Source organism: Mus caroli, chromosome 5 (assembly GCF_900094665.2).
Source record: "Mus caroli chromosome 5, CAROLI_EIJ_v1.1, whole genome shotgun sequence".
NCBI classification, from domain to species: Eukaryota; Metazoa; Chordata; class Mammalia; order Rodentia; family Muridae; genus Mus; species Mus caroli.
The window spans coordinates 100187390-100213279 of NC_034574.1; the positions used below are offsets into that span (position 1 = coordinate 100187390).

The 25890-nt window shown below is 47.5% G+C and overlaps 2 protein-coding genes across 2 annotated transcripts; both read right to left on the reverse strand.

Moving 5' to 3' along the window:
• Positions 1-18284: 18284 nt before the first annotated feature.
• On the reverse strand, positions 18285-20147 carry LOC110294914 (MLV-related proviral Env polyprotein-like). Its single transcript, XM_021163374.2, has one exon. The coding sequence runs from the start codon at positions 20145-20147 to the stop codon at positions 18285-18287; it is 1863 nt and encodes a 620-aa protein (XP_021019033.2).
• A 35-nt stretch (positions 20148-20182) lies between these two features.
• On the reverse strand, positions 20183-25462 carry LOC110295489. The gene is given in 2 exon segments (XM_029477069.1): positions 20183-20581; positions 20897-25462. Coding segments are annotated over 2 exon segments (4908 nt in total). The 3' UTR covers positions 20183-20239.
• Positions 25463-25890: the final 428 nt, after the last annotated feature.

Here is a 25890-nt window from a genome sequence, read left to right on the forward strand (position 1 = left end):
AAGGGGGGAAGGGCACCGCGGGCCTCGGGGGCTCGGCCGCCTAGAAACTCCTCCTCCTGCCCCTCCTCTCCTCCTCCTCCACTGCTGATGGATGAGCTTAGAGAGCTTGCTCCAGCCTGTGCTTCCCTTCGGGCGGAGAAGGCTGGAGCTGGAAGGATAGAAAGGAAGTTGGGTGTGTGTGGAGGGGGGGGGGGGNGCGGCCCGGGATGGGATGACAGCTGGGCATCCAGGGCCTGGAAGAAGTGTGGGGTACCCGGGATGTGGCAAGCACTGCGAAGACTCGCTGCCTTTCCCTAGATCCTTCAAACTACCAGGGCCTTAGGAGAAGATAGAGTTTTATTTGATTCCTGGTTGTTGATATAAAAATTCCTTTAAAAAAGAAAATCTCAGCCGGGCGTGGTGGCGCACGCCTTTAATCCCACCACTCGGGAGGCAGAGGCAGGCGGATTTCTGAGTTCGAGGCCAGCCTGGTCTACAGAGTGAGTTCCAGGACAGCCAGGGCTATACAGAGAAACCCTGTCTCGAAAAACCAAAAAAAAAAAAAAAAAAGAAAGAAAATCTCAGAGAAGCCCATTCCCACATCGAAGCCCCATGCACACATTCATTCTGCCCCAGTTTGGTTTTTCTCCAGTTTCGGTTATCTAAAGATATGGTCTTGTGGTGTAGTCAGGGTCTCTTTCTTTCTACAGCCTAGTGCAAAGTGCCTTCTCCAGCTGCTGAATTCCATCCCTGCGGTTTCCCCGTGGCCCTCTGAACACAGGATAGGCAAGCACACAGGGTCCTGCCTGCATGCATGCGCCTTGCAAGACTTGAATGCAGCTACTTCAGTCACCAACACAAATCTGGCACTGTTTACGCTTCACTTTCTATTAAAAGGTGAATTGCCCGTTGGGGCTATAGCTGGGTAGTAATGTATTTGCCTAGCATAAACAGAGCCCTGAGTTTGAGCCCCAGCACCACATACAACCAAGTAGGGCCGAAGAATCACAAGTTCAGAACCAGCCTTGGCCAGAGTAGAGGTCAGAAGACAACTTTCTCCCTTTCCTCAAGTATGGCCCAGGAATCCATCTTTGGTGCATTTCTTCAAGCTTGGCAGCAAGCACCTTTATCCATGGAATTCTGTCACCAGTTACTTCACAGGAAACTCTACAGGTGCCACAACAGATGGAGTGACTGGAGTGTCCCGTTCAAAGACAGGTTTCCAGTCTTGACAGCTGCTGGATAATCAGGGAACCTTTGCACAAATGAGTAGCCCAGCTAGACTTTTGTAATTTTAAGTTTTTAAAGCCTACTTTTAATGATGTTTCTTAAACACTTTAACCGCCCTTCTTGCCCACCACCCTCCAGAGAGGTAGGAAAAACCAAAGGATATGGGGAAGTAGACCTGTTTAGAAAGGTTCTTCGGAGCAACTCCCATCTGTGTTGTCTGGAAACCCGCAGTTCAGTTCACAGGTGTGAAGAGACAGCTGGATCCACTCGCAAACACTTCACAGATATATGAAGTTCAGTAGAGTCAGGATAGCAAACAGGAATCGGCAGCAGTGGCACTACCTAGCAGAGACAGCCAGGCCTCAGCCTCAGCAGCAGCAGGGACCAACAGGAATGTCAGGAGAAGTTCTCAGCTATGCCCCTCTGGGAAGCGAAGATCAGCAAAGATTGCAGACCGACCAGCATTACACTGCTAGCTCTATAAACAATCCTAGCTATACTCTGTTCTTGTCCATGGAGTTTTACTTATACCCTTCAAACGTCATGTGTCCTCCGCGGGTCTTACCTCCCCCCAGGTCTTGCCTCAGCACGTGAGTCTGTCTCAGCTGACATTACTCTGTCAATCAGCCCGAATCCATGGAAGTCACAAGAAACTGTGTCACGCCACCTAAGTTCCTTGGTGTGTTTCTCTCTTTGAAGTCCTGACAAATGGAGCTCAACTATGCAATGGAAGGCGGACCAATATATGTGTCTGTCATTAGCAAAGAATCTATCACATGTCCTTTCACGTGCTTGCTTTAGCAGAACATCCTTTCACTTGTGTCTGCTTCAGTGGAATGTTCCTTTCACTGCCTTAAATGTACACCTGTGTCTGCTCCAGGACAACACTCCTTCACATGTTTGACCCAGCAAAACACCTCCTAACACAACTGACTCTCCACAGAACCCTTAACCTTCCACTTCAGCCTTCCTCTAAAGGTGCTAGGCTTCTAACGAGGAGAATTGAGTGGTAGGGTTTTGGGTTTTTGTTGTTGATGTTGTTTTGTTTTGGGTTGGTTTTCCTTTGAATAGGGTCTCAAGTAATTCAGGGTCTCCAACTCATTAAGTAGTGAAGCCTGCCCTTGAACTCTCATTTCTCCTGCTTCTGCCTCATACTTCCCAAGTTCAAGGTTACAGGCATGGGCCAGCCAGCACACCCAATGGAGGAGGCTTCTCATACAGTGTCAGCATGTGGGTTTCAACCCCTTTGGGGTCACCTAAGACCATTGGAAGACACTTTGGTGGGTGGATTTTGGGTTTTTGACATTGCAATGGCAAAGATTACCCTAGGATAAGATACCAAACAAAAAAGTAAGAGCAGACAAACGGGATTGATTATATAAAATGTGTGTTCAGCAATGATAACAAATAACAAAAGGAAGAAACGAACCAGAGATCGGGAGTGTGTGACGCACAACAGTATGTGACAAGAGACTGATATCCACAAGGCACACAGCACAACAACCTCCAAACCCCAGCAGCACACAGATGAACAGCACCAGGAGGAAGTGGCAATCCGAGTACATTGACATCTATCCAAACGACCCACGGGACCATGAAAAATGCCTATCACCAGTAACCATCAGGAAAGCAAAAAATTAAAACCACAGATACCCAGTCCCACTGAATGGCTATCAGCAACGAGGTAAATGATAATGTCTGGCAAGCACAAGAGAAACGAGAACACTTGCACATCAGTGTGGGGATGTGAAAACTAATGCTCATTTTTACAGGTTACCATGCAGGGAAAACACGGATGCTTACCTTACAATTCATAACAGTAGCAAGGTTACAGTTCTGAAGGAGCAACGGAATGATTTTATGGTTGGGGGGGGTTGTCACACAACATGAGGGGTTATATTAAGGGGTCACAGTGTTAGGAAGGTCGAGAGCCACTGTGACAGAGCATGACTTCTGTTATAGTTATTTTCACTTTATGATGAGGTCTCGTGTAGCCCAGGATGACTTTGAACGTCAGCTCTTCCTGCCTTCATCTCATGAATCCTGGGAGGGTTACAGGCATTGCCACCACGCCTGATTTTATGTGGTGCCGGGGATGGAGACAGGTTTCATGCACACTAAGTACTCTAAACACTGACTGAACTTTAATAGAAAGTTATTGGAAGCCACTCCTTGAGAAAACGGGAAATGCTTCTCACTTCTTCCATGTGTTTATATGTAGTTACAGAGATTCGTTGTAACGATTTATATCATTAATCAAATGAGTTACTATGAAACTCTCTTTGTTAGGTATCTGTGGTGATTTGAATGAGTCATACCCCACCCCACCCCCAACCCCTAGAGGCTCAGGCATGAACACTTGGTTCCCAGTTGGTGGTGCTGCTTGGGGAGGGAACATGGGGCACCACTCATGGGGCTTTGCTGGGGGAAGTACATCAGTTGGTGGGGAGTGTCTCTGAGCCCTTACAGCCTCTCCCCACTTCCAGTTCAATCTGTTTGGTGTTTGCTATTAAAGATGCAATCTCTTGGCTCCCTGCTCATGAGAGCATCACCAATGCTTGCTTTACGTTGCTACCCTAACATGGTGGATTCTTACACCATAAGCCAAGTAAATTGCACCTCCTGTAACTTGCCTTGCTCAGGGGGTTTCACCACAGCAACAGCAAGGTACTGAACACAACACCTTACCGATAGGTGCTAAGCATTGTTTGAGAATGAGAGCTAAGGTACTGGAAATACTAATAGACACAATATCCTGAAGAAACAAGCATTGTTTGAGAGTGGGAGCTAAGGTATTGCAAATGCTAATAGATACAATATCCTGAAGAAACAAGACCCAGGCCAGTGAGCCCAGGCCTGAACACAGTCTACTTTTAGGCCTCCAGATTTCTTTACACTTGAGTACACAGCATTGATGCCTCAAGTCATGCCTTTAGTCTCAAGTGCACACATGAGCGCTTGAACTGGGCAGGATTATTTAATTCAACCCTTAAATTACTAAGTATGGTATGGATATGGCAAGAGAATCATGAGGTCCAACCTCAGTTACATAGCCTTTGTCTTTGTAGACTGATGAAGTACCTGTCCATAGAGCCCAAATGACACCACTTTTAAAACCCAGTTACTGGGCTGGAGAGATGGCTCAGCAGTTACGATTACTAACTGCTCTTCTAGAGGTCCTGAGTTCAATTCCTGGCAACCACATGGTGGCTCACAACCATCTGTAATGGGATCTGACGCCCTCTTCTGGTGTGTCTGTAGACAGCAACAATGTATTCACATACATAAAATAAATAAATAAATAAATCTTAAAACAAAACTTTTTTTTTTAAAAAAGGAAGTACTTTTCCAAAAAAATTTAAAAATTAAAAAATAAAACCCAATTACCCTCTGCCAATCAGGATACTAATGTTCTATACATACGAACACACTCTCCAAGTCCTGTGTACGAACAGAAGCCTGTAGCTACTAAGTAGGAATACTTGTCTACCTTGAGTTCAAATCCTTAACCAGCAGGCTTGACCGCCAGAAGCTTCCATATTGACAACATGAGAGGGCACATGTCATGAGAAAACAAAAGGACTGAATCAGTATTCGCTGACTAGCTGTGCGTGCAGAGGTAACATCACTTCAGAGTTCACTAGCTGCGAATGCAGAGGTAGTATCACTTTAAATCTTTCCCCCTTTGTTTATTTGTATGCACATATGATGTCTTGACTTTCTGGAGTTGGCTTTCTCTCTCCATGATGCAGAGTTTAGGGATCAAACTCAGGTCAGGGCATCAAGCATCCTCTCCTACTAAGCTGCCTCACTGGCCTGAATGTCAGCTGTTGCCATAAGAGACCATCTTCCTTTGGACCGAGGTAGTATCTTGAGAAATTTCCTTTTGCCAGTTTCATCCTTTTCTGTTTGTTTGTTTGTTTGTTTGTTTGTTTGTTTGTTTTTTGTGTTTCTTTGGTTTGTGGCAAGGTCTCAAGTGTCCCAGTCTGTCCTGTAACCTGATGTGTAACACAATGTGAGAACTACTGACCTTCCTGCCTTCCTTCTGGGGAATCCAGGCACGAGCCATTCAAGACTTCATACACGGTAGAAAACTTTTTTTTTTTAAAGCAGGCACACAAATGATCATTTTTAATTTGAGTTTTAAATATTTTTTTTGAGAATCTCATACTTGAATACTGCATTTACTTCATTTCTACACCTTCTTCGTCTTCTTCCAACTCTACGTCCCCCTCTACTGCCCCTCAAATTCATGATCTCTTCTTTAATTATTGTTTTAAACAAACAGACAGACAGACAGACAGACAGACAGACAGAGACAGAGGCAGAAAACCTTTTGCATCCACTTAGGGTTGCTCCTATGTGTATGTGTTTAGAACTGACTCAACTACCAATGGGTTCATCCCTAGAGAAGACTGGTTCTTCTCTTAGCATCCGTTAATTGCCTGCAGCTCTTCATCTAAGGGTGGGGCTTTGTGACATTTCCCCCACCCACATCCCCCACATCAACTGGTGGTGTCATTCTGCAGGTCTTGTTCAGGCAAATGGATGGTCTCCCCCACCCCCAAGACGAACTGTAAAGAGAACTGACTTTATTTTTTAAATACTTCATCTTACTTGCACAAGAGATGTTTGACAGCAGAGTCCCAGTGATTTACAGAACCTGCGTCTGTCTCAAGGAACAGCCCATCCCCTAAGCAGGGACTCACTCTTACAGTGACTCATCCTGTGGCATGGCTCCAGATCCCACTGATAAGCAGGCAACTGAGAAAATGCGTAATAACCTGTTTGTCCGTAATGTTTGCTTTAGGTTCGCCCTGGCCCCCCTGAAGGAAAAAGTTCTTACTCCAATCTTCTGAAAGACCTGGTCATTTTTAAAAGTCCTATAGTTGTTTTCCTTTCCATAGTCCTGATATAGAACTTTATAATTTATGAATTTAATTAATCAGACCCTGTGCCAGGGCTGGGGAACATAGCTCTGTGGACACAGTGCTTGCTTTATATGCATGAAGCCCTAGGTGTTATCTTTACCACCATGTACACTAGGTTTGATGGCAGGTACCTGCATTCCCAGCATTTTTGGAGATGGAGAGAGAATGATCAGAAGTTCAAGGTCAGCCTTGGCTTTGTAAGGAAGTGGGAAGCCAACCTGATCTCTATGAGGCCTTGTCTATGTGAATAGTAAAATAAAGCCCATAACAGTTCTGTTACCCTCGTATCATCAAGTATAACACGATGCTCAGAGAGGCCGAGTCACTTACCTCCAAGAGCCTGAGTCAGGTGATTACCCAGCTCCAGAGTCCGTATCTACAGCTGTACTCTGTACCACGGGTGACAATGAGCCCCGTGCCTAGGGTAGAAAGTCTTATTTCATTGTTTTGGGTTTTAAAGCTCTTTGGAACTTGACTAGATTAATAAAAAATAAAATAAAATAAAATAAAAAGTTTGTTGAGTAGAACTGTTGACTTCCGCTCATTCACAAAAACAGGCTCCTTTCACCCAGGTCCAAACGTGAGCTTAAAGTTTGTCAAGCACAGGGAACAGCAAGCAGGGAGCAGCCGGAGGGCAATTGCACAACCACTCTGAAGGATGTGTGACAGAGCAAACACTGTTCCAAAACTGCTGTGACAGGCGCGGTCCACAGACTCCAGCATGCAGGCTCACCTTCACTTTAGCTGGCCTATTGTCAGGGGCAGCCTTAGAACTTCATTTCAAAAGTGTGCTTCCGAAGACGCCAGGGCATACTTGCGGGTGTCTCATACGGCATCGTAATTGAAGGCAGAAAGTTAGAGCCACAGTTTTCTATATCTGTATCTGAGAAGGGGTAAGTCTGGACTGATAAAATGTGCAACAGGCAAAATTCCAATTAACAAGGAAAAATGACTCTTCGATGGCCCTGCATGTAGGCAGAGAGCCAAACAGGCACCTGCTTTAGACCTGAGTCCTGCCAGGGCTTTGAAATGAAAACATGAAGCGAATTCCCCGTGATCATTAAACCACTAGCCTCTGCCAACATGCCATTTCCTGAGAAGCAGAGGCTCAGGGAGGCCCAGGATGGAGGTTTCCAGAATTCACCTGCCTTCAATTTCCCCACAGCAGGGGTTCCAATGAGGCCAGAAAACTTGTAGCGTTTCAAAATAACAACAAACCCACTTGGGATCTTTGTGGTCTCCACGCAGCAGATGGTGTCCGGGTGGGGCTTGTTCTCCCATGTAGCTGAAAGCTGGGACCAAAAGGGGACCCCCACACCCCTCCCATTTTCCACAGCAAAGAACTAGCCCTCTTTTGTTTCTTCTGTTTGCTCTTTGTGAGTTTGGGCCTAGATAAGGACTCCCTGCCCAGAGAACTGACATAATAGGATCACAGGCATCCAGGATATGTATCAAAGGTTTAAATGTTATAAATCTTAACTCATGACTTGACAAGCAGAAAACGTTCAAGAGTTCAGGGGTGGGTGTGGGCCCTTGGTCAACTTCAGGCTATCCTCACTTTCTGTGCAAGAGTTTATAGAAACTCTAGAAGACTTGCAAAGTGCAAGTAAACAAGAGGCCCATCCTTAGGGGCTTTGGGGCCATTCATTGTATCCTTAGGGGTCATGGGGCCATTCATTGTATCTTTTTTTTATAAGACAGGATCTTCTGTACCCCAGACTAGCCCCCAACTCTCCCTATATATAGCCAGGGGAAATCTTAAACTACTTATCTTCCTGCCTCCACCTCCCGAGTTCTGGGATCACGGGTGTGCCCCACCCAGTTTGCCTCCTGTTGGGGTAAGTGCATACCAGGCAGACACTCTCCAAGTGAGCCACTCCCCAGCCCCCAAGGGTCATTGTCTTTTTATTGCTTGTTTGCTAATAAACACGTTTTAGCCAAAAGTTGTGCGGTGCCTATTCCTTGTAAACTTTTCATTTTCTTTATTTAGAGATACAGTTAACAGACCTAAGCACCTTAATCTTACTGGATCCTCGCCAGTAGATCCAAGCAGAGAGCATTTGATGATTAGCAGCTGGTGAAACCTTTGCCCCTGGAAACATCACCCTGGACCAAGCTTTAATTTCGGTAAGAATGTCCTCAAAATCCTATTTCCTATTTACTTTGGTCTCTGGAAGAAACCAAGCCTGGGAGGTTGGAAGATTAGACTTCCTGGTGGGGTCACAGGACAAAGTGTCCCCACTGGACTCACTGCCTATGTTTTACCACCTACAAATCTTACATCAAATGTATGATCACCATCCTTGGTGCTGCCCAGCAAGTGTGTTAGAGGTCACCTGGGCATTTTCTAAGAGATTTATTTGATTTCTCTCTCTTCAAACCCTCAAGCTGGACATAGGGGAACACTCAGAGTCACAGACCCTGGGAGGCTAAGACAGAAGGCTCAAGAGTTTGAGACCTACTTGGGGTTCTGAGAGGGAGGGGGGGAAGAAAGAATACACACATATAACTAATATCATATGGACTGAGAAGGTTATATTTAGAGAGATAAATGTATCTCTGTATATATACACACATATATATATATATATGCAATAATAACTAGAGGGAAAAAAAGACCATGAATTTGAAAGAGATGGGGGGAATTGAGAGGGCTTTGAGAGAGGAAAGGGAAGGGAACAATGTAATCAAAATGTTAGCTCTTAATTAATTATACACACAGACACCCCCCCACCCCCACATATATATATATGTATATGTGTGTGTATATATATGTATATATATAAAATAAGGAGTCGACTCCCTACCTCCACACATGTGCTATGACACACTAACACAAAAAACACATACACAGCACACATACATACACAAAATAAAATAAAATAAATGAATAATATAACAGTCTGACTTGGCCTCACATACCTATCAGCCTCCCATTTCATTATGGTAATACATCTCAAAATAGATAGGGACATGATTGCCTATGAGGCTTCACCCACCATCTCCTCCTCACCCAAATGATGAGGAAATTATCCCTTACTAGTTAATGGTCTCTCTTAGCTTCCAGTCCTAAGCACACATACGCACAAGTGCACATGCACACATGTGCACACACATGCACGCTCACATGCATATACATGTACACACACATGTATGCACACACATGCACACACTGCTTGAGGAGTGGTGGAGAATGAACTGCAGTACCTACCAGGTACTGAGTGAGCATCACCATGTGAAAGGAAACCTGGCCAACTGCAGAGCTCTCCACAGTGGGTGACCGACGTAGTTCTAACAATGTAGGGAGGAACAGGGGTTTTTTGACCCAAAGGATCTAGGACTTTTTGTCTATGCTGGTTGCAGGTGAGTGGTGTCAACAGTGGGAAGGGTTGGTGAGGGGACTCAGTGTTCAAACCTGAGCTGCCAAACCTATCAGACTGTGTCTGATTGCTGGGAGCCACATGATAGACATGTAGGACAGACCCACAGCTTGTCCTCTCACCTCCACACGGTGGCACATGCAGGCACTCACACCCTTATCCCCACATGGTGAGTGAGGGAATGAATGAATGAATGAATGAATGAATGAATACATGTAGTTTTTAAGCTTAAAAACATATTTGAGAGTGGAACTTGACCAGGAAAACAAAGACTTGTAACCTGAGGAAGGGCTCCCTGACCGCAGTGGGACCTTGAGAAAAGCAGGCAAGAGGCTGTTGTGAACAGGCCTGCTGGGCAGTCAGCTGGGAAGGTCGGCAGCCCTGTGGTGATGCACTCTGGAAGGCTTCTAATTACACTACTGGGTTGTATTGGTGGAGATGAAAATCATATCCATCCTGCTACTGTCATTTCTGGAGTACGCTAGCTGTCTTGAAACACTAAACACACTGAAAATAAAGGAGAGAAGGACCTAAAAGGCCTTTGGCTATACCCCAAATTAGAGGCAGGAAGGCAGTACTCATTAGCTGCACCCCCATACCCCAGACCTTAACGGTCCTGCTAACCGAGTCTTAACTTTCTTAGTGTCCAAACGTTCTCAACAGTGTTCACAACTCAAGCCAGCTGACAATTCAGGCCCTGTGCTGAAAGACAAAGAGTAAATAAACCATCATAGGATAGGATTTACTCTGTGTGTGTGTGTGTGTGTGTGTATGTATGTGTGTTTGTGTGCATTGTGCTGATTATCCCCTCCAGGACCCATGTGTGTGCAAGCGTGTGTGTATGCATGTGTGTGTGCATGTGTATGTGCACATGTGTATGCATGTGTGTGCACATGTGTGTATAAATGTGTGTGTGCATGCATGAGTTGCATGAGTGTGTGCACGTGTGTGTGCACAGTGCAGACTATCACCCCCCCCAGGCCCTGTGTGTACTATGCCAGCTCCCTACCTCCAACTATATCTCCAGCCTACTTATACATTCTGTGTGGTGTTTGTCCCTTCTTGTGTTTCCTCTTTTCACCAAGTTTGTTCACATCTTCACCACATTTTCTCTTGCCTCGGTTCCATGTCCTTTAATAAGCCTGTCCTGTTAGGCTCCAACAACACATTCATCTCACGGAGTTCTGGAGGCCGAAGCTGCCAGTTGTGTGTGGGGTCTGCTTCCTGCTTCACGGCGGGCATTTTCTCAGCGGGTGCTGCTCTGTGCCTTGCTCCTAGCCTAGTATAGTCAAAAACCTAGCTCGTTCAGCTCCCCAGTTTCGATCACTGCACTGCGTGTGCAGAAACTATCACAACTTTTTTTTTTTTTTTTCTGTCTTTCAGGGCTCGAGATTAAACCCAGGGCCTCGCACAGACTAGGCCAGCACTCTGTCACTGAGCTACATCCTCTGCCTTAAGTCAAGCAAATCTTAAAAAAAAAAATGTAGACAGGGAAACATGTGGGTCAAAGAACACAGGCTTCAGTTAGGCAGGCAGAGAGAGCATTTGAGTTTATTGTATGCTGACAGTATGGCTACTAATAAGTATTGTATATTTCAAAGTTGTTAAGACACCATTCCAAATATTCTTGTCACATTCACAAACACAAAAGTTAACAGGTATGAGATAAAGCCAGGTGAAGGAAACCTATAATTCAGTACTTAGAATGCAAAGGCAGGAGGATTGTGAGTTCAAGGCCAGCCTGAGCTACATAAGGAGACCCTATCTCAAAACAAAATCAACACACACACCAATTTAATTACTCTATAGCATACACACAGATCAAAGAATCATATTATAACTCTATAAAAATATACAATTACTATTTACCTGTTTGAATTTCTGACGTTGGCTGTGGATGCCACTATACCTGGCATTAGATTTAAAAGAAAATTTAAATCTAAGGGGGTGGCTCACACGTATAATACCAGTATTCAGGCAGCTAAGAAAAGATGATCACTGAGTGCTCAAGGGAACCTAGACTGTAGCATCTCCTCTAGGCCACGTAGGGCAGTGGGTAGACCCTATTTCAAACGAGAAAAATTTAAAGTAGTGTTTTAAGAAACACACATACTAAAATTTTTTTACATATAGTTAATTAATACTTGAACTGACAGTTTGAATTGTTTTTTGCAACTTGGAATTAAAGAGAATACGTTGTTGAGATTTTTCTTTCTTTTTATTCGTTTTTTTTAGATGAACATACAAATAATGAGTTTCATCTTGGCATCTTCTGTTCTCCTGATGACCCTTTCCTATGCTCAATACCTCCTTAAATTGTTCTTAATGCAAATAAAACGCAATTCATAGATAAGATACCAATATAAATACATTCAATGGCAACCCAATGTTTAATAAACAGAAGGTGCTCAATAAATACACTTTGATTGAATTAGTGAAAGGAGTAAGGTGAGAGGTATCTTCAGAAACAGCTCCTTATGTAGTTCAGGCTGGCCTTGAACTCACAATCCTCCTGCCTTTGCATTCTAAGTACTGAATTATAGGTTTCCTTCACCTGGCTTTATCTCATACCTGTTAACTTTTGTGTTTGTGAATGTGACAAGAATATTTGGAATGGTGTCTTAACAACTTTGAAATATACAATACTTATTAAAGGCGTGGTGGCGCACACCTTTAATCCCAGCACTCGGGAGGCAGAGGCAGGCGGATTTCTGAGNTNGAGGCCAGCCTGGTCTACAGAGTGAGTTCCAGGACAGCCAAGGCTACACAGAGAAACCCTGTCTCGAAAAAACCAAAAAAAAAAAAAAAAGAAACAGCCCTTTGCTAAGGAGAAAAACGATTTACTGAGAACCTCCAAAAGTTTACAAACACACAGTCGACACTTCTCATCAGGTTTGGGTTGGTGGTTCTACCTTTCAGGCACAATGGTCTTAGCTAATTTCCTAGCTAGGGACTCCCAAATAATGGTTTTCACTCAGGGCTTCTCTGCCGTCCCCCCAATGTCCATGTCTTGGTACTAAGCACAGACAAAAAGCAAAACACTGAGTTCGGTCACAGCACGCTCGAGCTTTCGACCGGACACAACACACACGTCCAGAAACATAGAACATATTTAGCTCATCTTTCTGCCAGTGAGAGAGCAAGAGCTCGCTGCGGCTCAGCTGAGGCTTAACATTGGGCTGCTTGGAAGACTTAAGAGAAGTCGAGATGACAGCCCAGCTAAGTCATCTTCTCACAAGTGCAGAGCAGTGGAAAAATATATTTACTGCCTCATGCTCCAGATATGTCCCCAGCAGTTACCATGGTGTAATGGCAAAGTCAGGAAAAATGAAAATGACAGGAAAACATCTTACAAGAATGTCATGCCTCAGCCGGGTGTGGTGGTACACACCTTTAATCCCAGCACTTGGGAGGCAGAGACAGGCAGATTTCTGAGTTTGAGGTCAGCCTGGTCTACAGAGTGAGTTCCAGGACAGCCAGGGCTACACAGAGAAATCCTGCCGTGGGGAAAAAAAAAAAAAGAAGAATGCCATGCCTCACAGAGGGACACATATGGAAGTGGGAGCCTAGGGGGTGAGGGACAAGGATGTTACCACCTGAGTCCTCTTGTCTCTCATGATGTAGGGCAGCATTCTCAAGCCTGGTGGCTGCACCTGGCTGAAATAGCATTAGGAAAAAACAGGGGTGTATTAACGTTAAATGTCTTGTCTTGTTTCTTTTTAAAAGACAGGGTCTCATGTAGCACAGATCAGTTTTGACTCATTATGTAGCCAACGATGACTCCCCACGGGCTGGGATTACAGGCAGGTGCCAACCACACCCACCACACTGAATATTAACCTTAAGTATCACACATTGGCAGAAAGTGAGATGGCTCAGCAGGTAAAGGCACCCGCTGCTGTGAAGCCTGGACAGCAGGAGTTACCTCCCTAGGAAGGCAAGAATCAGCTCCTCTGACATCCTGTGTGCCCCCCCCCATAGTAATGATGATAATAAACAACTGTAAACATAATATACATATTGATTATCAGATGATATTGGTATAATAACATGAACGTAATAAAACCCTTGAAAAATTACAGAGTAAAAATGAATCTCATTTAACTTCTTTTGGACTAAAAACACGATGAAACTTCCCTTTTAGGTCTTCCTTTGTAGCCCAGGCTAGTGCATCTTCTGTGCTCCTTTAATTCTTTTCTTTCTTTTGTAGATAGGGTCTCAGTTTGTGTCCTCACTGGTCTTGAACTCACTATGTAGCCCTGACTGAGACTGGCTAAGGGAAGCCCTCCTACCTTCTGCCTGGGATTCACAACCCTAGACCACAAGCTCTGCTATACTTAACCCTGTTTAACCTTGTAGCCTCCACACTTTCTGACCCTGGAACATCTCTTTAAAATGTATAATTCAGCCAGGCAGTAATGGTACACGCCTTTAATCCCAGCAGGCAGAGACAAGTGGACCTCTGAGTTCCAAGCCAGCCTGGTTCCAGGACAGCCAGGGGCTGCTACACAGAGAAACCCTATCTTGAAAAATCAAAAACAAACAAGTATAAATAAAGTGTAAAAATCATACAACTAATATTCTATGGGACCCGGTTTAGGACGCGCTGATAAAAGGCTACATATTTTAAACAATCCGCTCATTCTTGTGCTTCACCGAGGAATATTTTCTATGTTGGTGGCCATGCCTACAGAAAGAAGCTCCAGAATGCTTCCTTCACGCCACTCTGGATTTGACCCTTCCAAACTGAGGGGAACACTCACCTCAACATCACAGATATTAAAACTGGAACAATTCGGAGAACATTAGCATGACCTGGACAGAAGGATGACAGGCAAACTCATGAAGGATTCCTTATTTAAAACATAAAAATAATAAAAATTTTAAAAAAGGTCTACTCTGATTCCAGCTCCCACCCACAAGCCATCCCTGCCTCCCTGCATTTGGGAAACAAAGTATCAGCCTAGTAATCTAAATCAAATACCCCTGTGGCTCTTCCGGCCCCCAGTGTGAAGGCAAGCAAACACCTGTAATCCCAACACTAGGGAGATTTTGAAATCATACTGAAAATTCAATTGTGGGAAATGTTGTATGGCCAAGGTTTAAATGCCCCCGGCAATGCCATGGAGCAGGTTCCAGAGGGAAAACCCCTGCTTGGGTCCCAATAGGTTCCAGACCCTTGTATTGCTTCTAGGGCAAACTGAGCTGGGAAGCCTTCTGCTATGTCAGCAGTTCTGTCTACTGTGAGGAAGATTACGTTTTTCAGGGTTTCCAGAAGTAACTAAGAAAACGTCCGCCGCCACAGCAGCCACCGCTTCAGCCATTCCAGAAGCAACTAAGAAACTGTCACCTCTGCCACCCTGAGTGGCACTTGCTCTGCCATGGGTGTCCCACTTGGTGACACGAAGTGCAGAAGCTCCCCCACCAACTGTATCCGAGCTGCAGTCACTGCCTTTGAGAAATTCCGACACCAGCCCAGCCAGGCAAGGAATGCAATCTTGGTCAACAGTCCTCTGAGGAGTTCCAAGCCCAGCATACCACACCCCTCCTTGTTCCCCCACAGGTGGCGTCAGTCATGCATTTCCCACAGTGTCTTATCTTTAATTGGGTGAAGAGGTGGCCTTCTCTCTAAGGGCAGGGTACAGCTTCCTGTCCCTCTGCTGGGAATGGTAGGGGCGCAGAGTGGGGCTGCTGTCTGGGTTGACTGCTTCTAGAGACTGTGCGTGGAGAGGCTCAGATGGGCTTGTCTTTGGTTGCCGTCTTGCTCAGGTTGGGAGATAGTAACTATGTCTCAGTGGGTATGGAATACGCAGTCTGGGGTGTCTGGGGAGCTTCAAGGTACTCCCAGTATACATCTGTGTAAGTATGTTCATATACGTATGCACATATGCACCCTGTCATATACAGACTCTGCTTTTCCTTAGGTCACTTTCACACTTAGGTCTCTATCGGTAACTTACCACTTGGAAACTTCCACCTCTCAGGGGGATCCTGGGGTGCATCCACCACAGAAGCCGGCTCACTTAAAACTTAGCTCAAAGTTCAGTTCACTTGACGACCACGTGCCCAAAGCTCACCCCTATCGGGTGCTTTTATTTTATTATTATTTAGTTGTTGTGATATTACATGTATGGAAGTCAGAGGGCAGCTTGCAAAAGTCAGCTCTCTCCTTCCACCACGTGGGTCCCAGCAAGTGTCAGCCCTGTCTGCTCTGTCTCACCTGCTCCTGAGTGGTTTTGTATCCACTTAGGCATTACATCCTTTCTGATCACATTGTCAGTATTTCAGTGCTTTTAATTTTTAAAAAAGTTTTAGTAGTAGTCGTATCATCATCATCATCATCATCATCTATATTGATGGGGGCTGCTCCTATCAGAGGAGAAGTCTGTGGAGTTAGTTCCCTTCTTGCATTTTCATACAGGTTTCAGGAATGGAGCCCGGACTGCTGAGTCACCTTGCTGGCCCTCTGTGACTTATATCTATTTACACAAGAGTGCTTCTGAGTTATTGTCAGTCACATGTTTGTCTTTCCCTATGTTACCCATTTTTTAAATAGTTTTTTGAAAACAAAGCTTAAAGTTTCTAGCAATAAATACAGTTGGTAGAAAAAATACATTGGGTTTTTATGTAATTTTTAAAACTGCAATTAAAAAAAAAAAAACAAACACAGAACAGAATTTATTAGCACTGAACTGTCTTGAAGCCAGGCACGAAAGTACAAACTATAATGCCAGCACTCTGGAAATAGAGGCAGGAGCACCAGGAGTCCAAGGCTAACCTTAGCTACATAGTGAGTTTGAGGCTAGCCTGGAATATATGAGACCTTGTCTTAAAAAAAAAAAAGATAATTTTTAAAACTAATTTAAAATATAGTGTTCAGTAGTACACATTGTGTTCACATTATTGTACAGTAGGTATCTGGAATGGCTTTTGTCTTTCATAACTAAAACTAAGCCATTGAACAACTCTCCATTTTCTCCTTCCCTTTTGGGTATCCTGTTCCATTTCCATGTGTGTGTGTGTGTGTGAGTGTGTGTGTGTGTTTTCATGCATTTGTGGGTTTGTGAAGGGTGCATTCATGTGGGTATATGTGTGAATATGCATGTGTATGTGTGTGTGCATGCTTGTGTGGATTTGGGGGGGAGTGTGTGCATGTATGTGCATGTGTGGGTATGTGTGCATCCATGTATGTTTTTGTGTGCATGTATGTACCTCATGTAAATGGAGCATACATATTAGTTTGGTTGGTGGATGTTTTCATGCAACATAGTGTCCTTGCATTCACCCACACTGTGGTATGTGGCAAGACTTTCTTTTGTAAAAACGAAGACTGTTCCACAACTGTCCCTTCAGGAGCCCATGCCCACTGGGTGAGTCTTACTGTCCTTACATTGTTCTGAGTGCCTCTCTTCCATCCCTCATGCTCAGGCCTATGTTAAAATGTCTTTATTAAACTTCACGTGTGCCACGACATGCATGTGTGCACATTCACACACACAGGCATACATGATAAATGCAATTTTAAAAAGGTTCTCAAGACAGAGTGAGAACAGTTTGTTTCCACGGGGGATGAAGGGCACCACAGAGCTGCTGCTGTGCCCAGGCTGAGGAGCAGTCTTTTCTGTCAGAGAGGGTCATCCTCTTCCTCTGAGCGCAGCTTTGGGAAGGACACGCACAGAGCAGGAGGAAGGGGACAGCTGCCTAACCCAGCCGCATCAGCAGGATCAACCTGCAGACCAGAGGGTGTGAGGATTGCAGTTAAGGCAAGCTGTGCCACAGTGTCAAAGACAAGCAAGCCCATCTTTTTTGTGTTACATAATCATTTATGTGATTGAGGTTGCAGGGGTCAGGTGGGCACAGTAGTATACACCTGTGGAACAAGGGTTTGGTCACCAGCACTACATAAATTATGGTGTAATCCAAGCACCTGGAAAGTAGAGGCAGGAGGGTCAGAAACTCAGGCCATCCAAAGCTGTATAGCAAGTTTGAGGACAGCCTGGACTATATATGACCCTGTCTTAGTATATGTGTATATAAAAAAACTGAAGTAGACACGATTTTCCCAATGACATCTATTTAATAAATAGCTAACTTCATAGCTGGGTGACTACTCTCCAAGGCCCTGCTTCCTCTTCACTAAGGGGCATACTTATATTTGAAATAATATTTTCAAAATTATGTTTTTCACATCTTTTAGGGTCTCTAACTGAAAGACCCCGAAGACTCGGAGGTCGATCACTCTGAGGAGACCCTCCCAAGGATCAGCGAGACCACGGTTCGGATGCAATCAGCAAGAGGGTTTATTGAATACACGGGTACCCGGGCGTCTCAGTCTTTCGGGAGACTGGCGCGCCGAGAGGCTCGTACACACATCTTTTATAGCAGAGGGGAGCAGAAAGCGCGGGTACAGAAGCGAGAAGCAATTTTATTGGTTAGTTCAAATAAGGCCACGGGGTTATCCATGGTCATCTGGGGAACTTGAAACATCTGGGGGAGGCCTGGAAACAGTTGGTATCTGGGTTCCATCTGTGCTCCGCCCAGGGCAAAAGCCCAGGTGCATGACCACAGATATCCTGTTTGGCCCTCGTCCNGGTACTTTCCGTGCCCTAACCTTTGACTGAACTTCCTTATAACTTTGGGGCCTAGCCCCGGTACTTTTCCATGCCTTGCAAAATGGCGTTACTGCTGCTTTTCTAAGGTGAAAATCTAGCCTGGGGCGGGGGTCTTTCATTCCCCCCTTTTCCTTGTGCCTGAATAAAATCTTTTATTCACTGGATTCTACTTCTTCAGGATCTATATTTTTAAGTTGGTGGTATTGTTGAGTTAAAACTAGAGCCTGTACCACAGATACCCGGTCTTTTATGAGCTGTACTAATCTGTTAAGGATGCAGGGTCCGAAGAACAGAATCAACATGAGGATTATTAGGGGACCCGTGATGGTTGATATAAGAGTAGTAAACCAGGGTGACCTGTTAAAGAGTCCCTCGAACCATCCTTGTTGAGAATCAAATATTTTCTGTCTCTGTTTTAACCTTTCTCTAAGCTTGGCCATACTGTCTCTAACCAGACCCGTGTGGTCTGCATAGAAGCAACATTCTTCTTTAAGGGCGGCACATAGTCCTCCTTCTTTAAGAAACAGCAAATCTAACCCTCTCCGATTCTGTAGAACCACCTCAGATAGTGAGGTCAGGGATTTTTCTAGATTAGTAACAGAATCTTCTAGGGCCTGAAGATCCGTATGCATGGCTGCCTGTAGTTGCATGAACTGTTGAGTGGCTGTCAGAGCGGTAGCCCCTGTTCCTATACCAGCTGCAATGCCCCCCACAGTGAGCCCTCCTAGGAGCAGGGCGAGGGTCAAGGAGACCGGCTCTCTTTTAAATCTGGTCTTCTGCTCAAACTGAGTGTAAATGTACTCTGAGGGGTAGTACGTTACCTTTGGCCAGACTTCCACTAGAACACAGTAGTCACTGGTAAGGTTGAGGACAATGGCGGAAAGACAAGGAGTGAGACCAGTGTTGCAGGCCCAGAGAGTGCCCGCAGGGGCCGCCAGGTAGTAAGACCCCACCGAGATGGATTCAGTAACATTACACAATGCCTGATGAGATGGGGGCACTTTCCCTATACAGCGTCCCTGGCCAGACACTTCTGGAAGGGTGAGCTTATGCTGTGGCAGGGAGGAACAATTGGCTGGTGCCGTGGTGTAGTTGGAATAGTTTCTCAAAACAGCAACACCTTCATAATAGGGGGGTCCGGACACTAGGCACAGCCAACACTCCTGGGTCCTTTCGGGGCTGGTTAGGTTGAGGGCTAGGTATGCTCCCTGTACTAAATCTAGTAGCCGGTCCCCAGTACCAGGCCTCTGTGGATGCCCGGTGGTGAGGGCGGATGTGACACTGGCAGAGCTGTCGGAGGCCCCTGTGGAGTTGGCATAGGGAGGTATGGGGGGCACCACAGGGACTGGTCTGGAGGGCGGTTTTTGGTCCGCCAACACGGGGTTAGGTCCAATGGGAACCTGGGGTTGTGGGTTTGTGATAATGCGGGTCAGGGAAAACAGGAGCACAGGGTCGGGTCCTGTGCGGTACAATCGTAGTCCCCAGGACTTGGGGATATCCCAATTGGCCTTTTTTCCTGCTTCAGTGAAGGAGATGATTAGAGGATTGCATCGTCCTCCAGGGGTGGCTCCGATATGGCTGGTCTTTAAAGAGTCATAGCAGGGGCCACAATCGACCCACCTATCTCTATTATTTTCTGTTTTTTTACACTTCCATTTTCCTTCCCCCCCGTACGTAAAACCAGGTGTGCTGCCTCTTTTGACAGTAATGAAATCCCAGGTGGATGAGGGGTTCCAGTAGGCCTGCCCCGTGGTCTCACATCCCCAGTTCCTGCAATAGCCCTCTGCCGGGCCTCCACAGCCTGTGTGTACCTTATGGCCCGGGCATACATAGAAATCGAATTCTCTGGTGGACCCTCTCTGGTTAACATATTGACACCCATAGTCTCCAGATGGATCTTGGTCCGAGGGGTCCCAACTGCCACCCACCAGATCACACAGGTCTACAGAGAGGGTGGGAAATGCATCTACTTGAGTCCCAAGGAGGGACGTGGCGTTAGCTGTCTGTCCCGTCATCAGATTAGAGACCACCCACGTTACGTTAAAGACCTGGTGGGGAGAGCGATCAGTCGCATCTGTCCCCTCTAGCAGTAGTAATCCAAGTAGCATTAGGGGGCCCCACGGGTAAGCCTTATCTTTAGAGGGTTTTGTGAGCGATGAACCCTCCATGTTGGTTCCGGGCTGGTCCGTCTTCCAGGTCGAGGATCTGCTGATTTTACATGAGCGGCATGTATCCATGCGGCGATGCCATCCACTTTGAGAGCGGTGGGGGTGGTGAGCAGCACGGTGTAGGGTCCCTTCCAGCGTGGTTCCAAGTTTTTGGCCTGGTGCCGGCGCACCCACACAGTGTCTCCAACCCGGAAGGGATGTGGCGTCCCCGGCTGGTTCAGCTGGTCCTGGTAGGCAGCGGCTAATGGTTTCCAAATTTCTTGCTGAACAGCCTGGAGAGCCTGTAAGTGAGCTTGGAGAGATGGGTGGTTAGAAAGCTTTGTTCTTTCCGGGTCATGGAAGTTTACAAGGGGCGGGGGCGCCCCATATATTATCTCATAAGGGGTGAGCCCATGGGGGCCCGGTGTATTGCGGGCCCGATAGAGAGCCATAGGCAGTAGGAGTACCCAGTCTCTAGTGCCAGTTGCAAGCGTTAATTTGGTCAAAGTCTCCTTAATTGTCCTATTTATTCTCTCTACCTGTCCTGAACTTTGGGGTCGGTATGCACAATGTAAATTCCATTCGATCCCCATCACTCTGGCCACCAGCTGACTTACCTGGGAGACGAAGGCAGGTCCATTGTCGCTCCCAATGACTTGGGGCATTCCATACCTGGGGAAGATGTCTTCTAGTAGCCTTTTAGCTACTATTTTGGCAGTTTCATTTTTGGTGGGGAAAGCCTCAACCCATCCTGAGAAGGTGTCCACCATCACAAGGAGATATTTGTACCCATACAGTCCAGGTTTGACTTCCGTAAAGTCAATTTCCCAGTGAGTCCCAGGGCGGTGTCCCCTTACACGCACCCTTGTCCCGATTTTAGCTTTACTGGCATTTACTTGTTTGCAGGCAGTGCAAAAGTCCGCCACGTGGTTGAGGATCTCATCTCTGTCTAACAGGTAGTAGGGACTTTCTTCCCTGTCTAATAGCGCCTTCATCTTTCGCGGGCTGAGGTGGGTGAGCCGGTGGAGGAAATCTATGAGTTCAAAGGTATGCTGGTGGGGCAGAACAGGTTTTCCTTGAACAGTCCAACATTGTTTCACTTTATCATAAACTGCCCCAAGTTTTTCTAGTTGCCTTTTATCAGATTCAGTATAGGGTTGATATGGTTCAGGGACCGGGGCTGGTGGTGCCGTAGCCTCGAGGAGAAGCTCGGAATCCTTAGTCTCCATTGCAAGGGCTACATTCCGAGCTGTCTGGTCTGCCAGTCGGTTCCCCTTAGCCTCAGGGCTGTTTCCCTTCTGATGTCCGGGGCAGTGGATGATGCTAAGTTTCTTGGGCAAGAAAAGGGCGCCCAGTAGGGCCAGGATCTCACTTTTGTTTTTGATTTCTTTGCCCTCTGAAGTCAGCAACCCTCGCCTCCGATATATTTCTCCATGAATATGGGCAGTAGCGAAAGCATAACGGCTATCAGTATAAACGTTAAGCTTCTTACCTTCTGCCATCTTCAAGGCCTGGGTCAACGCGATCAGTTCGGCGCGTTGAGCAGAGGTTCCGGCGGGCAAAGCTTCTGCCCAAATTACCTCAGTTTCGGAGGTAACCGCAGCTCCAGCCCTCCGCTGACCTTCCACTATAAAGCTGCTCCCGTCAGTGAACCAGATGTAATCGGCGTCCGGGAGGGGCTGATCCGTTAGGTCTTGCCGGGTCCCATGTGTCTCGGCCAGGATCTCGAGGCAGTCGTGGGGAGCGCCTCCTCCCTCCGGGAGGGGAAGCAGCGTAGCCGGGTTGAGGGTTACCACGGGCCCAAACTGAACTCGGTCTGTGTCCAGTAGCATGGCCTGATAATGGGTCATGCGGGCATTGGATAGCCAGCGGTCTGGAGGCTGTTTGACCAGTGCCTCGACCGCGTGGGGGGCCAGGATGGTCAGTGGTTGTCCCATGGTTAGTTTGCCTGCATCTTTAGTCAAGACTGCGATGGCGGCCACCATGCGCAGGCAAGGGGGCCATCCTGCCGCCACAGGGTCCAACTTTTTGGATAGGTAGGCGACTGGGCGACGCCATGGGCCTATCTTTTGGGTCAAAACGCCTTTGGCGTATCCCTGCTTCTCATCTACATACAGGTCAAAGGGTTTAGTCAAATCCGGTAGTCCCAGAGCTGGGGCAGTCAGGAGGGCGTTTTTGATCTCCTGATAAGCCCGTTGCTGATCCGGGCCCCACTCGAACTGAGCCCCATTTTTAGTGAGGGGGTATAGTGGGGCCGCCATTTCAGCGAACCCCGGGATCCACAGGCGGCAGAACCCGGCCGTCCCTAAGAACTCTCTCAGTTGTCTTGATGTCTTAGGGATAGGCAGCCCCATCACTGTCTCTTTTCGGGCTGAAGTCAGCCACCTTTGGCCTTCTTTTATGAGATACCCTAGATATTTGACCTGCCTTTGGCAGATTTGAGCCTTTTTAGCTGAAGCCCGATACCCAAGTTCCCCCAGTGCCTGTAACAGGGCCCGGGTACCTTGCTGGCACTCAGTTTCAGAGGCGGCAGCCAGCAGTATATCATCTACATATTGCAGCAGGATCAAACCTGGGTGCTGGATCCGGAACTCTGCCAAGTCTCGGTGTAGGGCTTCATCAAACAGGGTGGGGCTGTTTTTGAACCCTTGAGGGAGTCGGGTCCAGGTTAACTGTCCTGAGATTCCCAGCTCGGGATCTCTCCATTCGAAGGCAAACAAAGGTTGACTGGTTGGGTGGAGTCTTAAGCAAAAGAAGGCATCTTTTAAGTCAAGAACCGTGTACCATTGATGGGATGGCGGAAGCCCACTCAGAAGATTATAGGGGTTAGGCACAGTGGGGTGAATGTCTTCCACCCTCTTGTTAACCTCCCGCAGGTCCTGGACAGGCCTGTAGTCAGTGGTACCAGGCTTTTTAACAGGTAGCAGAGGCGTGTTCCATGGGGACTGGCAGGCCACCAGGATCCCTTGGTCGAGTAATCTCTGTATGTGAGGTCTTATGCCCTGCCTGGCCTCTTGCGACATGGGGTACTGCTTGATTGACACAGGTGTGGAAGTTGCCTTTAGAGATATGACTATTGGGACTTGGCGAACTGCTAGTCCCATGCCCCCAGTCTCTGCCCAGGCCTGGGGAAAGTCTGTTAGCCAGGTGGCCTCGAGGGACGGCGCTGAGCCGCTAGGGGGGTCATGTAATCGGTACTCATTCTCGATGTCCAGAGTCAGGACTTGAAGGGGCTGTCCAGACGGTCCTGCTACACGGGCCCCTGAGTTTTCAAAGTGGATCTGGGCCTTCAACTTGGTTAACAAGTCTCTTCCCAGGAGGGGATACGGGCAGTCTGGCACATGGAGGAAGGAGTGGGTAACCTTACCGGTAGCCAGGTGCACTTTCCGGTCCGTAGTCCATCGGTACCGTCTTCCCCCGGTGGCTCCTTGAACCCATGCCGATCGGTCACTCAAGGGGCCCGGATTATGGGTCAGAACGGAGTGTTGAGCCCCTGTGTCTACTAGGAAGGTGACTGGCTGCCCCCCGACATTGAGGGTTATCCTGGGCTCAGGGGGGGGCTCCTGGCCCTGACCCCCCTAATCATCTAGGGTGAGGAGGGAAGTCTGATGGCGCTGCCCCCGAGGACCCCGCGGCTTCTTTGGGCAATCTCTAGCCCAATGGCCTTTTTCCTTGCAGTAGGCACATTGATCTTTTTCCAGTTGGGGCCTCCTTCGTTCTCCCCCCTGTCTATCCTGCCTCTGGCTAGAGGTTACAGTGGCCAATAGTCTACTCATTTCCCGCTGTCTCCTACGGTCTCTCTCTCTCTCTCTCTGCTCAGTCTCTGTCCTACGGCGATCCTCTCTCTCTTCTGTCTCCTTCCTTATACGTTCCTCTCTTTCTTCTGGAGTCTCTCGCTTGTTAAAAATCTTTTCTGCCTCTTTCAGCAAATCTCCTAGCGTCTTACTCTTCAAATCCTCCAGCCTTTCTAACTTCCGGCTAATGTCCGGGGCAGACTGCCAAATAAATGACATAGACACATTGGTTTCCTGCCCTGGGTCTTCTGGATCATAAGGAGTGTACCTGCGAAAGGCTTCTTTGAGTCTCTCCAAGAAGGCTGAGGGAGACTCGCTGGGTCCCTGAGTAATACCTTTTACCTTAGCCAAATTAGTGGGACTTCTGCCCGCACTCTGGAGACCCGCTATGAGCAACTGGCGATAGAGGACTAGGTGGTTCCGACCTGCAGCCGTTGTAAAATCCCAGTCAGGATGCTCAAGGGGGAAAGCATCATTGAGCTCGTTTGGCAGTTGGGTGGGACGCCCGTCCTCGCCCCGTACTGCCTTTCGGGCTTCCAGCAGGACCCTCTGCATCTCTTCCCCCGTCAGCAGGGTCCGGAGCAGTTGCTGACAGTCGTCCCATGTGGGTTGATGGGTTATGAGGACGGACTCTATCAAGGCCGTCAGCCTGCCTGGGTCATCAGAGAAAGAGGGGTTGTTATTTTTCCAGTTATACAAGTCTGAGGAGGAGAACGGCCAGTATTGAAGTTGGCCGTTTCCCCCCGCCCGGAGAGGGAAAGCCTGAGAGGTTGTGGAATCGGCCACCGGAGGCTCCCTTCTCCCCCGTAGGCGAGACGCCATAGGAGAGGGGGCAACGCCCTCAGTGGTGGGGGTCGCTGCCTCTGCCCCAGTTCCCACCGGAGCAGGCTGGCCCTGGTGTCCATATGGTGGTGGGTCCTCTGAGAGGAGATCAATAAGAGGCCCCTCATCCGAGGACAAAACCTGAGGGGTACCAGGGTGCTTGGGCTTAGTAGCGGGTACAACAGTCGGGTAGAGGGCAGAATGGGGAGGAAACGGAGGAGGACTGGGAGGGGTAGGAGCGGTGGGTAAAGGAGGTTTGGGAGAGACAAAAGGTTTGGCCCACGGGGGAGGCCGATAAGCAATCGCCTCCCAGGTTACGATGTAGGCGACCTGGTCCGGGTGCCCGTGAGGACCGGGCGACATCACTCTGGACTTGACCGGTGAAATAATATTTCGATCAAAGGTCCCATCCGGGGGCCAATTTACACCAAAGGTTGGCCACTCGGAGGTACAGAAGGTGGTCCAAGGTCTCTTCTTGACTTCCACGGACTGGTTGGAGGCAATGCGCTGGACGTCTTTCCAGTGATCTAAAGTTAGACTTAAGGGGGTGGTAACAGTCTGCCCCATATTTTCAAAGACACACAGAGACACAAGACTACAGATAACAGACAGGATAACCACACAACTGAAAATTCGCGCAGCGCGGCTTCGGCGCAAAACCGAAAGCAAAAACTCAGACGGCGGCGGAGTCCGTCTCGGACCGTCGCCTGCCAGTAGGACCACGTACCCTTCGGACACCGGTGGAGCTCCAAATAGTCCGACTCGGGCAGAGTCCCTGACTACAGAATGGGTCGTAAAACGGACCCCAGAAGCCACTGGAACGTCTTCCAGGGCTGCGGGCGGGAATACGAACTCGTCAGTTCTTCCTCGGAGCCGCCAGATACAGACCTAGTTAGCTAACTAGCACAGACTCTGACGCATGCGCTGAAGTCAGACACCGGTACCGACAGGTAGACAGACACAAGACAGACGCTGGCCAGCTTACCTCCCGTTGG

Excerpts from the sequence above, each read along its gene's own strand:
- LOC110294914 (XM_021163374.2), bottom strand. The coding sequence starts at position 20,147 with ATGACGGGACAGACAGCTAACGCCACGTCCCTCCTTGGGACTCAAGTA.